Source organism: Leptidea sinapis, chromosome 30 (assembly GCF_905404315.1).
Source record: "Leptidea sinapis chromosome 30, ilLepSina1.1, whole genome shotgun sequence".
NCBI lineage: Eukaryota > Metazoa > Arthropoda > Insecta > Lepidoptera > Pieridae > Leptidea > Leptidea sinapis.
This window is the reverse complement of record NC_066294.1, coordinates 7,561,117-7,573,568: the sequence shown is the minus strand read 5'-3', so window position 1 is coordinate 7,573,568 and position 12,452 is coordinate 7,561,117. Positions and strand designations below refer to the sequence as shown.

At 36.8% G+C, this 12,452-nt stretch overlaps 1 protein-coding gene across 1 annotated transcript in view; it reads left to right on the top strand.

The window, feature by feature from the left end:
* Positions 1-12,452, top strand: part of LOC126973763 (brefeldin A-inhibited guanine nucleotide-exchange protein 3) — a 47,246-nt gene that overhangs the window by 27,009 nt on the left and 7,785 nt on the right. Inside the window, exons 9-18 of the mRNA XM_050821080.1 lie at positions 351-587; positions 1,034-1,083; positions 3,845-4,007; positions 5,078-5,192; positions 6,091-6,258; positions 6,831-6,996; positions 7,569-7,692; positions 8,547-8,721; positions 9,204-9,345; positions 10,669-10,879. Of these exons, the coding sequence (XP_050677037.1) occupies positions 351-587; positions 1,034-1,083; positions 3,845-4,007; positions 5,078-5,192; positions 6,091-6,258; positions 6,831-6,996; positions 7,569-7,692; positions 8,547-8,721; positions 9,204-9,345; positions 10,669-10,879 (1,551 nt within the window). The remainder of the gene's footprint in view (positions 1-350; positions 588-1,033; positions 1,084-3,844; positions 4,008-5,077; positions 5,193-6,090; positions 6,259-6,830; positions 6,997-7,568; positions 7,693-8,546; positions 8,722-9,203; positions 9,346-10,668; positions 10,880-12,452) is intronic.

Genomic DNA, 12,452 nt, shown 5'->3' with positions numbered 1-12,452 from the left:
ATGTCGTGTCGTCGCGGAAACGCCGCATAAGGAAGCTCATTCCACAGCTTTGTAGTACGAGGAAGAAAGCTCCTTGAAAACCGCACTGTGGTGGACCGCCACTCGGATGAGTGGATAATATCCTAACTTGTGGCGTGTCGTGCGAAGGTGGAATTCGGCGGCAGGAATCAGGTTAAACAGCTCTTCGGAACACTCCCCGTGATAAATGCGGTAGAAGACACACAATGAAGCGACATCTCTACGCAACGCCAAGTGATCCAGCCGTTTACATAGCACTGGGTCCCCGACAATTCAAGCTGGATGGATTACCGATAATTAAGATGAAAAGATAATTTATAAACTGTTTTTAGCATAATGGATGGTATCGAAGAATGTGGCAGAAGTGGTAATCCAGAAGTAGTGGCAGCTGCAGTGGAATGTGTGGTGTCACTGCTGGATGCACTGGAGAAACTTTGCTCCAGCCCGGCTGAATTTATAACTGAAGATGCCGCAAAACTCATACTGGAGTATTGGGTGAAGTTACAGGATGCTGACTACACAGGACCTCTGACTTACCAGACTTTAGCGAGACTACCGAGTCCATATCGGTAAGTCAAATCAAGTCGACATTGTTCAAGTCAAAGTCAAGTAATATTATTTAAATGAGACTAATAGCTTTTTTAATTTAGTTGAAGGCATTTGTATGTAGTTTTAAGTTGTTTAAATTTGGGATGAGACGAGCAGGACGTTCAGCTGATGGTATTGGTACACCCTTTTTCTTTTATAATTAACTAAGTTTTAGACATTAAATTTAAATAATATTATGTACTCCGACGACCTTCCGTACACGGTAAAACTCGAATGAGTTATAAATATGGTGTTAATTTGAATAAAGGTTATAATTTTATCTGTATAAGTTAATGTTAAGTATTTATAACCTTTTAATAGGAAATTGGGAGTCTAATTTTGTATAATACGTCAATGATGTGAAGTGATAAATAACTTGATAGAAATAACTTATTCATTTATTTATTAAGTATAATAATTATTTCAGGGATGTAGTTGCAGTTCTACAAAGTAGCGACTCTAAGAATGATTCTTCTGGTAAGTTTTTAACCTACTCCGACGAGGAACTATATAATATATTATAGCTGACCCAGCAAACGTTGTTTTGCCATACAAATGAATAAAAACAATACGAAAAAAAGAGCGGTTAAAACTTAGTATCCCGTAGCACGAATTATGAGGTAAAAAATATTATAATTGATAGTTTTAGTTCACGATTATAATGCTGCTCCTCTTATTACAAGGTAATGCACCGCTCCAGAGAAAAAAGCATTACAAAAAAAAGGGGGGGGGGGGGTAAAGAAAGAGAAACGCCTAGAATTCGTTTCAGGCATTCGTTGTTTTTAACTGTTCTAACATAACCTAACCAATTTTAATGAATTGTAATTGATAGAGCTTTGGTCCACGATTATAGTGCTACCACTTATTTATTACTTATTACAACCTAATACACAGTATTCAAGAAAAAACGAAAAAAAAAATCTACCCTAACCCCTCCTTAATTTGTTAATGGGGGGGAAACGCCTACAATTCGGTTCTGGCACTCGCAGGCCGCTACTGCGGCACGCTACACTCGTCTCGTGCGTTGCTTTAACTGTTCTAACATAACCTAACCTAGCCAATTTTAATAAATTGTAGTTGATACAGCTTTGGGGATTGATGAACATGAACAATGAAACCTTTTATAAATGTTTTTCTTTTATCTAAAAATAATTATTGATGAAGCCGTGTAATCTGTCACAGACAATTTTTTACATTTCATTTCACTGTTTTTTATACAATTTATTGAAATGGTTCAATGGTTCAATGGCCTTTCCTAATATTTTACGATGAAACCAATATCATTTCATGACACTTTTTAGCCTCCCGCCGCGATGTCAGCGCTCATGTACTATTTATTTAAGTGATTTGCCTGCTTAAGGTTAGAATTTTTTTCGTTATTTTCTTGGAAACGGTGCATTACCTTGTAATAAGAATGGTATCATTATAATCGTGGACAAAAGCTATATCAACTACAATATTTTTACCTCCAAATTCGTGCGACAGGATACTAAGTCCCAAATGGGCTATAAAAAATTAAATTTCATAAAAATCGGATCAGCCGTTTCAGAGGAGTTTGGTAACAAACACCGCGACACGAAAAATTTATTTATTAGATTATATTAAGCGGGCTAAGAAATGTTTGTTATAAAAAGATGAGCTTGGAATTTCTTATCAGTTCTCCACATATCAAAGTGCAAAGGTAAAATACATTTGGTAAAGACCAATTGATATAGATACCTTCATGACGTTTATCAAGTGTTGTTGCAATATGTTATGTTACTCTCACTCTATGATGGTAAATAATTAATGAATATGAAGAGGCAGGAGGGCCTGCATCAGAACTCATCTTGTGTGATGTATGTGGGTAGGTGGGTGTGAGCAGAAAAATCAATAGTCCTTGTTACAATCACAGTTGTTTAATCAGCACAGGGTTTAATAATCGAAATACACAGTCAAATTAACAATGTACAGTCTAAGCAACACGAAAACCAACTTAATTTTAACACTAGATTAAACTATCACTCGGATGCAAAGCGATTCGTTACAAGCGTGGTGCGTCGGCGCCATCTCGAACAAAAAGTGAAGTCAAGATGTCCGCCCGCACTGCCATCGAAAATGACGCTTCGCTAGGCTGACTTTTACAGCTATAAGTCAACCTGACGTCCAACGTTGGCGGATGCGCCGTCAAATATATTCTATATATTATCTATGTAACTCTGTTTGTAATTTTTTTTAAATGAAATAATATCGGGATTGTTAAACTCAATTCAAATATAGCCGCACTATACCAACCTCGTACTTAAAGTCGCAATCATTAAGCGATAGTAGAGATAGCCATCTTGGGATAGAGATACTTTTGATAGACACTTTATTAAAGACTTTTGGTGGACTTCTTGTTTATAACGAGTAAAAACCTAAGCCGGAATATTTACCACGATTCGGGAGCGTTCAGATATTTCGACATACCTACGTTGCCATTATAATCATGAGCATTTCAGAATAGTTTTAATAATCTTCGGTTGGGTTGCATTATATTAGCTGTTATAGTTATGGCTTAAGTTGGATGTTTTTTTTAAGGACGAGACGAGCAGGACGTTCAGCTGATGGTAATTAATACGACCTGCCCATTACAATGCAGTGCCGCTCAGGAAAACCCAAAAATTCTTAGCGGCACTACAATTATTGCGCTTGTCACCTTGAGATATAAGATGCCAAATGAGACTTATCATTTGCCCAGTCACTTCACTAGCTACGGCGCCCTTCAGACCGAAACATGGTAATGTTTACACATGACTGCTTCACGGCAGAAATAGGCGCCGTTGTGGTACCCACAATCTAGCCGGCTTCCTGTGCAAAGGAGCCTCCTACTGGCTCAAATTGGCCTCACTCGGACAAATTTTACGTTTTTAACCTTTATAGTAACGCTGGCTTTAACATAGACTGCGGAATGTGTTGCACCATCGTATTCTCTGGCATAGTTAAAATTAATGTAAAAAAGTGAAATATCGAATATTTATTTGAAATTTTTGACAGATCGGTATTAAGCAACATTAACAATAGCTTTAACCGGCGAAGATTGGGCGGTTATGGTTAACATCTAAAGTTAAGACGTCATCAAAAGATTGTCAAATGCAACAAATTTTTTGCTTAACCTGTACTTTTACATGTTTGTTATTGTTAAAGTTATTTTTTTTAACCCTGCCTAAAAGGTATAATATATGAGCATTTATCGTTCTTATAAATGATTATTTGTTAGATACATCGGGTCCGGAGAACTTGAGCTCAGGCAGTGAGGTGGAAGCTGATTCGGACGTAGACAACGTGTTTCTGCCGAGTCGAACTAACAATCCAACTTCCGACCAGAAACAACGACACATGGATACTGTTAAGGTGGTTCCGAAGACATTGAATCTTGGCAGGTAAAATGTTTAATATGATATACCTATATGATTAAAACATCTTTTTTATGAAAATTTGGGATGAGACGAGCAGGACGTTCAGCTGATGGTATTGGTACACCCTGCCCATTACAATGCAGTACCGCTCAGGATTCTTGAAAAACCCAAAAATTCTGATCGGCACTACAACTGCGCTCGTCACCTTCAGACCGAAACGCAATAATGCTTACACATTACTGCTTCACGGTTTGTGGTACCCATAATCTAGTCGGCATCCAGTGGAAAGGAGCCTCCCACTGGTATGATTAAAACATGATCCCAAAAAATGTATAAAATAAAATATGTGTTGCCAAATTCAATATAATTTAAGTTTGTGTGGCAATGGCTACTAATATAGCAATACTAATACTAGAATACAAAAATAGTTACTAATGAAACATAGACTTTCTAAATACCCTTTCCTTATGTTTTGGATTTGGTTTAGGGTTGCCAGCCTTTTAGGTGGGTAAACCCATTGTTCGTTTTTTTTATGGAAAAGGAGGATAAACGAGCGTATGGGTCACCTGGTGTTAAGTGAACACCGCCGCCCACAATCTCTTACAACACCAGAGGTATCACAGGAGCGCTGCCAGCCTTTAAGCAACTCGCTTTTTTTGTGGGTCGTATTGTCCCGGAAACAACGCACATGTAAGCTCATTTCACAGCTTTGTAGTACTCAAAGTTTCTTGAAAACCTCACTCCTTGGGAAATTTGCGAAAGCCCCCGTGCTATTTAATGCATAAATTTTATCAAAGAAAGATGCCCGCTGAATTTCTTAAACTCCGTTCTTCTCGGGTCTTAGGCGTGTCCGGGGCCTAATGTTAATTGATCACCGCCGCCCACATTCTCTTGTAACAGAGGAATCTGTGCCGGTTGCTTTGAAGCAGTTGCTGGCCTTTACGAATTGGTATAATTATCTAATCTACCTGATCTACCATTATTTTATGTTGAATAAGTGATTTTAAAATCCTATTTTGAATTTGAATACGACCATTTCAAGTTATACATGTATTTATTTGAGTAGTGTAGCCAAATTTTTCATTTATTTTTAGATGTACTGTGACAGAATGTAATGTGGATTTGGAGAGACATAACGCTCGGCAGTTTGTCAAGACATTGCAGAATACACTGCTGCCAAAACTTATCAATCTTAGGACTTGTATTGAGGTACGTTATCAAAGAAATAGGGACTCTTGCGTTCATACAATAAGGTGTAATTCAGATCGCACAGCACTACTAACCCACATTTTTATTCACCTAAAAGTTGCCTCTCTTTCTATCTCGTGACTCTTACCTGTTCTGACGACATTAGGGTTGACTTCTTTACCTAAAACTGTTCCCACTTAGTATATGGTCATCTTATAACTCAGTTTTTTCTATAATATAAATAGGTATGTAATCGTAATTTTAAATCAATATTCTTTCGTTGTCAAACCTACATAAGTTGCAGATACCTATCTAGCAGATACCACGACATAGTCAAACCTACTTAGTATATAGGAAATAAATAGGTAGCTATCATGAATGGTAATTTCATTATAATAACAATCACTTTGAATTAGATTGTTTCAGCGACTTTAGGAAGCATAAAATAGTTAAAATTGGATCGCAATGACTTTTAATATGATTTGCTTAATTTATGTTTCTCCATTTTTAAAATATCGGTCGGATTAGTGACATTATTTATGGTGACAAATCGTCACTACTCGCTCGTGGGTCCCTACTGGCTGGCCTACTGTGTAGAGGCCGCCGCACGTACTTACGGTACGATATCTACATATTTCGATACCTACACGGGGAGTGAGACAGGCCTGCAACAAGGTACAGCTCGAAACCCACAGAATGGTTCAGATTCTATGGATGTATTTCGCCTTCTGACGTTACGGAGACTTTGATATGGAAAGGTTACGTTCCTGTTCCAACGTTCTGGAATCATATATACACTCCTAATTTAGGTTTATTTGGTCATCGTCACTTCAACAGTTGATTTCAACAACAATATTTACACTAGGGTGTTGGTAAATATAATGAATGGATAACATGATAATGATAATTGTATGATAAGGTTGATGAAGCGATGCAGGAGTTTGCGTCGAAGTGCTGCCAACATAACGCGTGCCAACCGCCAGCTACCGCGTGTATCATGAACGCGGACGGCGTCTATCTAGCAACCTACGCTGCCCTGCTGCTCACACTGCGACAGAAGAGGAGCACGCCCTACTCTGATAATAATGTGAGTTGATTTAAAAACAGCTTTAAAGATAAGTGTAATAGCATTCATGTATGTCACAGAGTAAAGAGTAGTAGTACAGAAGTGTAACTTAGTTATGACCTTTATAGTTCCCTTAAAGCCTTTATATACCCTTTACAGGTCAGGAAAATTAGTCAATTAGTCAATTAGTCAGCTATAAAGGTGTATAAACTTTAATTTTAGCACTCTCAAAATCTTCTTAGCGTAGGGTATGCGTTACTACAGAAATTCCAAGGTCATAAGTCAAAAAATCGATTCTACACATTCTAATGGGTGTTATTCTATTTTTATTATATATTTGCATTATAAATATTGTAGACGATTAAATTATCTATTCCTTTTGCTTAAAATTTTTTATATAATGAACCATCCTGAATTCACCTTAAATTGTTAGGTGCATAAATATCAGAATTGTATCAACCATAATTCTATAGAAAATATGTGAAATATATGTAATCTAAATAAGTAAAGCATCGATTAAGCGAATTGATATTTTTAAGGGTTATTTTTTAACTTCTCTCTCTCTTGTCTGAGTTATATGTCATTTAATGCAGAAGATACCGCTTACTGAAGATGAATTCGTTGAAGAAGTACAAGGTAGTGGAGTGCTGGTGTATTTGTCGGCAACTTGGATACGAGAGCTTTACCAACAAGTTGTTGCCACTGATCTGCTGAGAGATGTCCCTTCTATAGATCACCCGTTGATTCACCTCCTTTCTGGTAAGTTTTTATCTAAAAATAGGCCAATATGGTCATTGAATGACAGGTTCGTGGCAACTTTTCATTTGCCTTTTAATTTACCATCAAATGCGCAAATTTTACCTGATGATAAATGGATCCTTGATTGATCCTCGGGATTCTTCAAAAACCATTCGTGTGATCGACCAAAATGTTATTTAAATGTTTTTTAAGCGCGTTAACTTGCCAACAAATTGTTTAAGTTTGGCAAGATATATATTATTATACAAATAAAATTTGAAAAACAAAATTTTATGAACGATGCGGGACTCGAACCCACGACCTTCGGCGTTCGGTGCCGGTGCTCTGACCAACTGAGCTCAGTTCATCAACTGGGTTGGAGTCCCGCATCGTTCATAAAATTTTGTTTTTCAAATTTTATTTATGTATTAATCCTAGAAGTGAGGGTTATCACTTTAAAAACATAACATATTGTTTATATATTATTATGTTAAAAGTGTAATAACTAAATTTAAAATAAATAAATTAAAAAAAAAACGACTGACACTTGCACAGTTTCCGTGTTTTGTTAATTTTTTTCCACAATATTTTAGATTTGGGCGGTTTGGATCAAAACCACGTTATGTCGGATTGGAAGAAACTAAAGGAGGTGTCGATGGTTTACAATAACTCAAACGATTCACCAGAATATCAAGCCAGTCTTAGATGGGCAAGAAGGTAGGTGTACTTATATTTATGTGAAATATTCCTGATAGTAAATATAAGTCCTTATGAGGAAGCTCATTGTTGCTCAAAGGGCAATGGAGAGGGCTATCCGTAGGAGAACCAAAGTCACTGACATAGTACAGATGGTGGCGAAACTAAAGTGGCAGTGGGCAGGGCATATAGCTCGACGGACAGATAACCGTTGGGGCAGTAAAGTCCTCGAATGGCGACCACATACCGGAAGACGCAGTGTTGGTAGGCCCCCCACAATATGGACCCAAGATCTGGTCAAGATCGCCGGAATACGTTGGATGAGGCCTTTGTCCAACTGTGGACGTCTTCCGGCTGAAATGATGAATTGGTCATGAATAATCGGTCTTACGCTAGCATGATCTAAATCTATCTGTGGTTAATACCATTGTGATAACAACGCCGAAAATAAACAACATTTAGTCGGCTTGTACCGACGATCTGGTCAAGATCGCCGGAATACGTTGCATGAGGGCAGCGCAGGACCGATAGTCGGGGAAATTTTTGGGGGAGGCCTTTGTCCAGCAGTGGACTTCCAGCTGAAATGGTGAATAATTATACTAATAATTCAACGTTCATGTCACTAAATGGAAAATATTTGTACAGAATTAGAATTTCTATGGCTCTAAGAGAAAACCAATACACTCAAATGATCACAAATCCTTTATTTTGATATTTGTACGGAACAATTCGTAGAAAAACATACTTCGAAATATTATTCTATAACAAAATATTCATTTTTGATATTAAATTACTATAATTGTTTATTAAATTTTTTATCTTTAGATTTTTTTTTGTAATTAATTATTATTTCTGAGAAAATTATCAAATTTTAGAATACTCACGTGCATTTGGGACTCAATGGTGACTGTGCTAAGTGTACCACTTACCGGATACAGAAATAAGCACAACCTACATGGGATCATATCGAAGAAGATCAACACATTGAGCAAACGGAAGAGAATTGCATGGGAGGGACTTACCATTCAATGCTTAGAAGGGCTACATAAGGTACAATAATTGAATAATTGTTCATGTACTTATTATTAGTTCGTTATTTTTCACTAGGAAATCGAATTTGAGCATGTATTGTGATAATATCGCTTCATTGTGTGTCTTCTACCGCATTTATCACGGGGAGTGTTCCGAGGAGCTGTTTAACCTGATTCCTGCCGCCGAATTTCATCTTCGCACGACACGCCACAAATTAGGATATCATCCCCACCATCTGGATGTGTGGCGGTCCTCCACAGTGCGTTTTTCAAGGAGCTTTCTTCCTCGTACTACAAAGCTGTGGAATGAGCTTCCTTGTGCGGTGTTTGCGGGAAGATACGACATGGGTACATTCAAAAAAAGCGCGTACACCTTCCTTACGTACGCTCATTTGTCCTCCTATTCCATAAAAAAAATATATCTTTGAGTGGGAGGACGGAGCCTTTGCACAGGATTAGTATTTTAATTACAATTAACAAAATGTTTTGTTCAAATTTCAGGCAGCAAGAATTAGTACCACGTTAAGTCTGCAGAACAGATGCAGCAGCATTTTAGCACTCCTAGCAAACTCAGCTATTTCTCAACCGGCCAATGGGAGAATATTGTCAACTCATGCATTATCGCTTGACATATTGATATCAGGTTCGAAAATATTTGATTAGTAACCATTTTGAATTATAATATCACTAGCTGACCCGACGGACGTTGTTCTGTGCATAATAAATAAAATACTGTTTTTTTATGAATTTGTCAGTAATATTTCATAACACCAAGAGTTATTGTCGTCAAGTTAACGTCAATGTCATTATGTTCTTTATTATGTATACAGCATCATTGCTCCCTGTTGTTAGTTATAATGAAATTGTTTCACAGCAGAACTGTCAAACCGTGCGTCAAAAAATTCTCTCATAGAAAATATGTCCATACAAAACAAATATTGGAATCCAATATGGGTCCCAAAGCGAAATAAAAGCTATGCTATCTCTCAAGTTGGACTAAACTGCACTCCATGAAGTATTCACCGATAAAATCCGTTCATTAGTTTAGGAGTACATCGCGGACAAACAACGTGTCACGTAATTTATATATATTAAGATAATAAAAATAATACTGTTTTATAGGAATTTGCCAATAAAATTCAAAACATCAAGAATTATTTCCTAAAAAGTGCTCCCTGTTGTTATAATGGAATTGTTTCACAGCGGAACTGTCAAACCGTTTGTCACTAAATTCTCTCATAGAAAATACAACCATACCAAATTATGGGTCCCAAATCGAAATAAAAACTATTCTCTCAAGTTGGACCAAACTGCACTCCATGAAGTAATCCCTATTAAAATCCGTTCATTAGTTTAGTAGTCCATCGCGAACAAGCAACGTGTCACGTAATTTATATATATTAAGATTTTATTCTTTACAAGCCACATTTAATGTTCGAACAATATTTTAAGTATCAATTCTTTTATGTTTGACCAAACTATCGAATGCACTTCCTTGCTCAATATTTTCAGGACAATAGAGAGGAGTTTCAACTCTTCTCTTTTGAAGAAGTTACTTTAAAAACCCTCAATATGGATCATTTGCACGTCACCCACTTAAAAGTATCTTATGATTTTCTCACTCAAGAGTTAAATTTATAAAGAAAAGTTTTTAAATTTAAATCCTGCAAGTTATTATCGTTAGCGCTAAGAAAAAATAGAAATTATGTCATGTTCCGTGATCAGAACGATCAAATTGTCAAATGTAGCCAATAATAAAACGATACCAAAATCTATGGAACGATTTTAACTTGTCTAAGGCCTTTGGGGTTCTTAGAAAATCCCTAAGTGCTATTTAGTACAAATTGCTTAATTAATATAATTTTCATCTATCGTCTATGAGGAAATAATATATATCGTCTAGGAGGATAAAAAGCGTGTTTTTTAGTTTTTTTTTTAATACAATTTGCTTTTTTATCTTTATTAGGAGGTCTCGAGTTAGGTTCGAAGGCGCCAGAATGTTGGGATCACATATTTGCCGCCTGCCAGTACGTGTCGAGTTTCGAACACTCATTGTTTGGACAACAAGGGAACAACGCTACTCCCATAGTTGCCATGCAGATCGGGAGGAACAAAACTGTTTCCATATTGCAAGCCGATGCCAAACTTGCCTTGGATGGAAAAGATGACGAGACTTGGTAAGAAAACTTGCTTAGTTTTACCATCTTCTAAAATAGAAATAAAAATTGCCTATTTGCAATTAAAAGTCTGTTCAAAGTAGGACAGAAGACATCATCATCTCCCGGAAGACGTCCTCTGCTGGTCAAATACGTCCTGCGCTGCCCTCATCCAACGTATTCCGGCGATCTTGACCAGATCGTCGGTCCACCTTGTGGGGGGCCTACCAATACTGCGTCTTCCGGGATCTATCCCGGAGAGACAGAGGATAATTTATATAGAAGTTTTCTAGTACCTATAGTTTTCGTGTAAGTTGTGCCTACTTAATAATGAGCAATCATTTTAATATCACAAACAAATAATTAAAATTTATTTAAATGTACATACTACCTACCTAAGTATTTAAAAAATGTCTACGACGCTTTCTTTCTTATTCATTTATACATTCTAAAAACACCACGTTAGAACGTTCCTCGGAAACCTGTAGAGGAAAGCTTAACCTCCAAATTATCATGGTATAATCAGTTCTAGTAGCGCAGATAAAATGCAATATCTCATCATCTCTAAGTTAGGTCATACGTTTATAAACTCATGGAAGAATCGTTTTTGTGATTGGTCCATCACAAACTCGATTCCCAGCGCTGTCTAATGTCTAATGAGTCTACAGAGATGTTGTTGCTGATGCAATAATGTCGTTACATCACCATCTTCACCTACGATTTACTGCTTTAACCTACACCGGATCTAGATATTACTAACGGCGGAAATGAAACCGAAGATACGAATGAGAAAGAAAATGCTGCATGTGTTATTAAATAGAGCGCAAAAAATGTTGGAAGAGCCGCTTTTTCTCTCTCAGAGCGCCATCTGTTTCCGAAGCGGTGGTAGTGTTAGAAATAATTCTTGATAATGTAATGTATGTTCATAGGCACATAAGTGAATTTTCCAGAAACTGTCATAACCATAATGTTAACACCAGGAACAGACATAAACTGATGATGCCTACTACTCGGCTAAGTCGAGGTAGTAAGTCTTTTGTGGGGCGATGTATATGCTTTTACAACAAGATCCCAGAAAATGTCCAAAACAAAATTATAACGTTATTCAAAAGAATTGTTAAGAAACGTTTGTGTGGTAAAGGTTACTATAACATAAATGACTTTCTTAATGATACCACAGATTGGGAATGGAGTGACCGCCCTTAGGCTATTAAATAATAAGTTTAATTGTACAATATTACTTTGTAAACATATTTATTCGATGAAAAAAAAAGCCCGCCGAGTTTATTGCACCCATTCTTCTCAGGTCTGAGGCATTCATTTTGGAATGGGTAGTAGTTTTTGACTTTCAATAAGTGATGTCACATCCTATTTTGAATAAAAATATTTGAATTTGAATGAAATCAAAAATAATTCTAGAGGAATCAATTTTGATAAATGCCTTATGTGTGGCGAGGCGAGCTAAAGATAAGGAGAACTTTGTTAAGGTGTCGTTCGCTGTATGAGGATTAGGCCTTAGTAGAACTAGAATGTAAGAAGATAGCTTTTGGAAAGACGTACAAGAAAGATTCCGTAAAGTTGTGCATCTATAAAG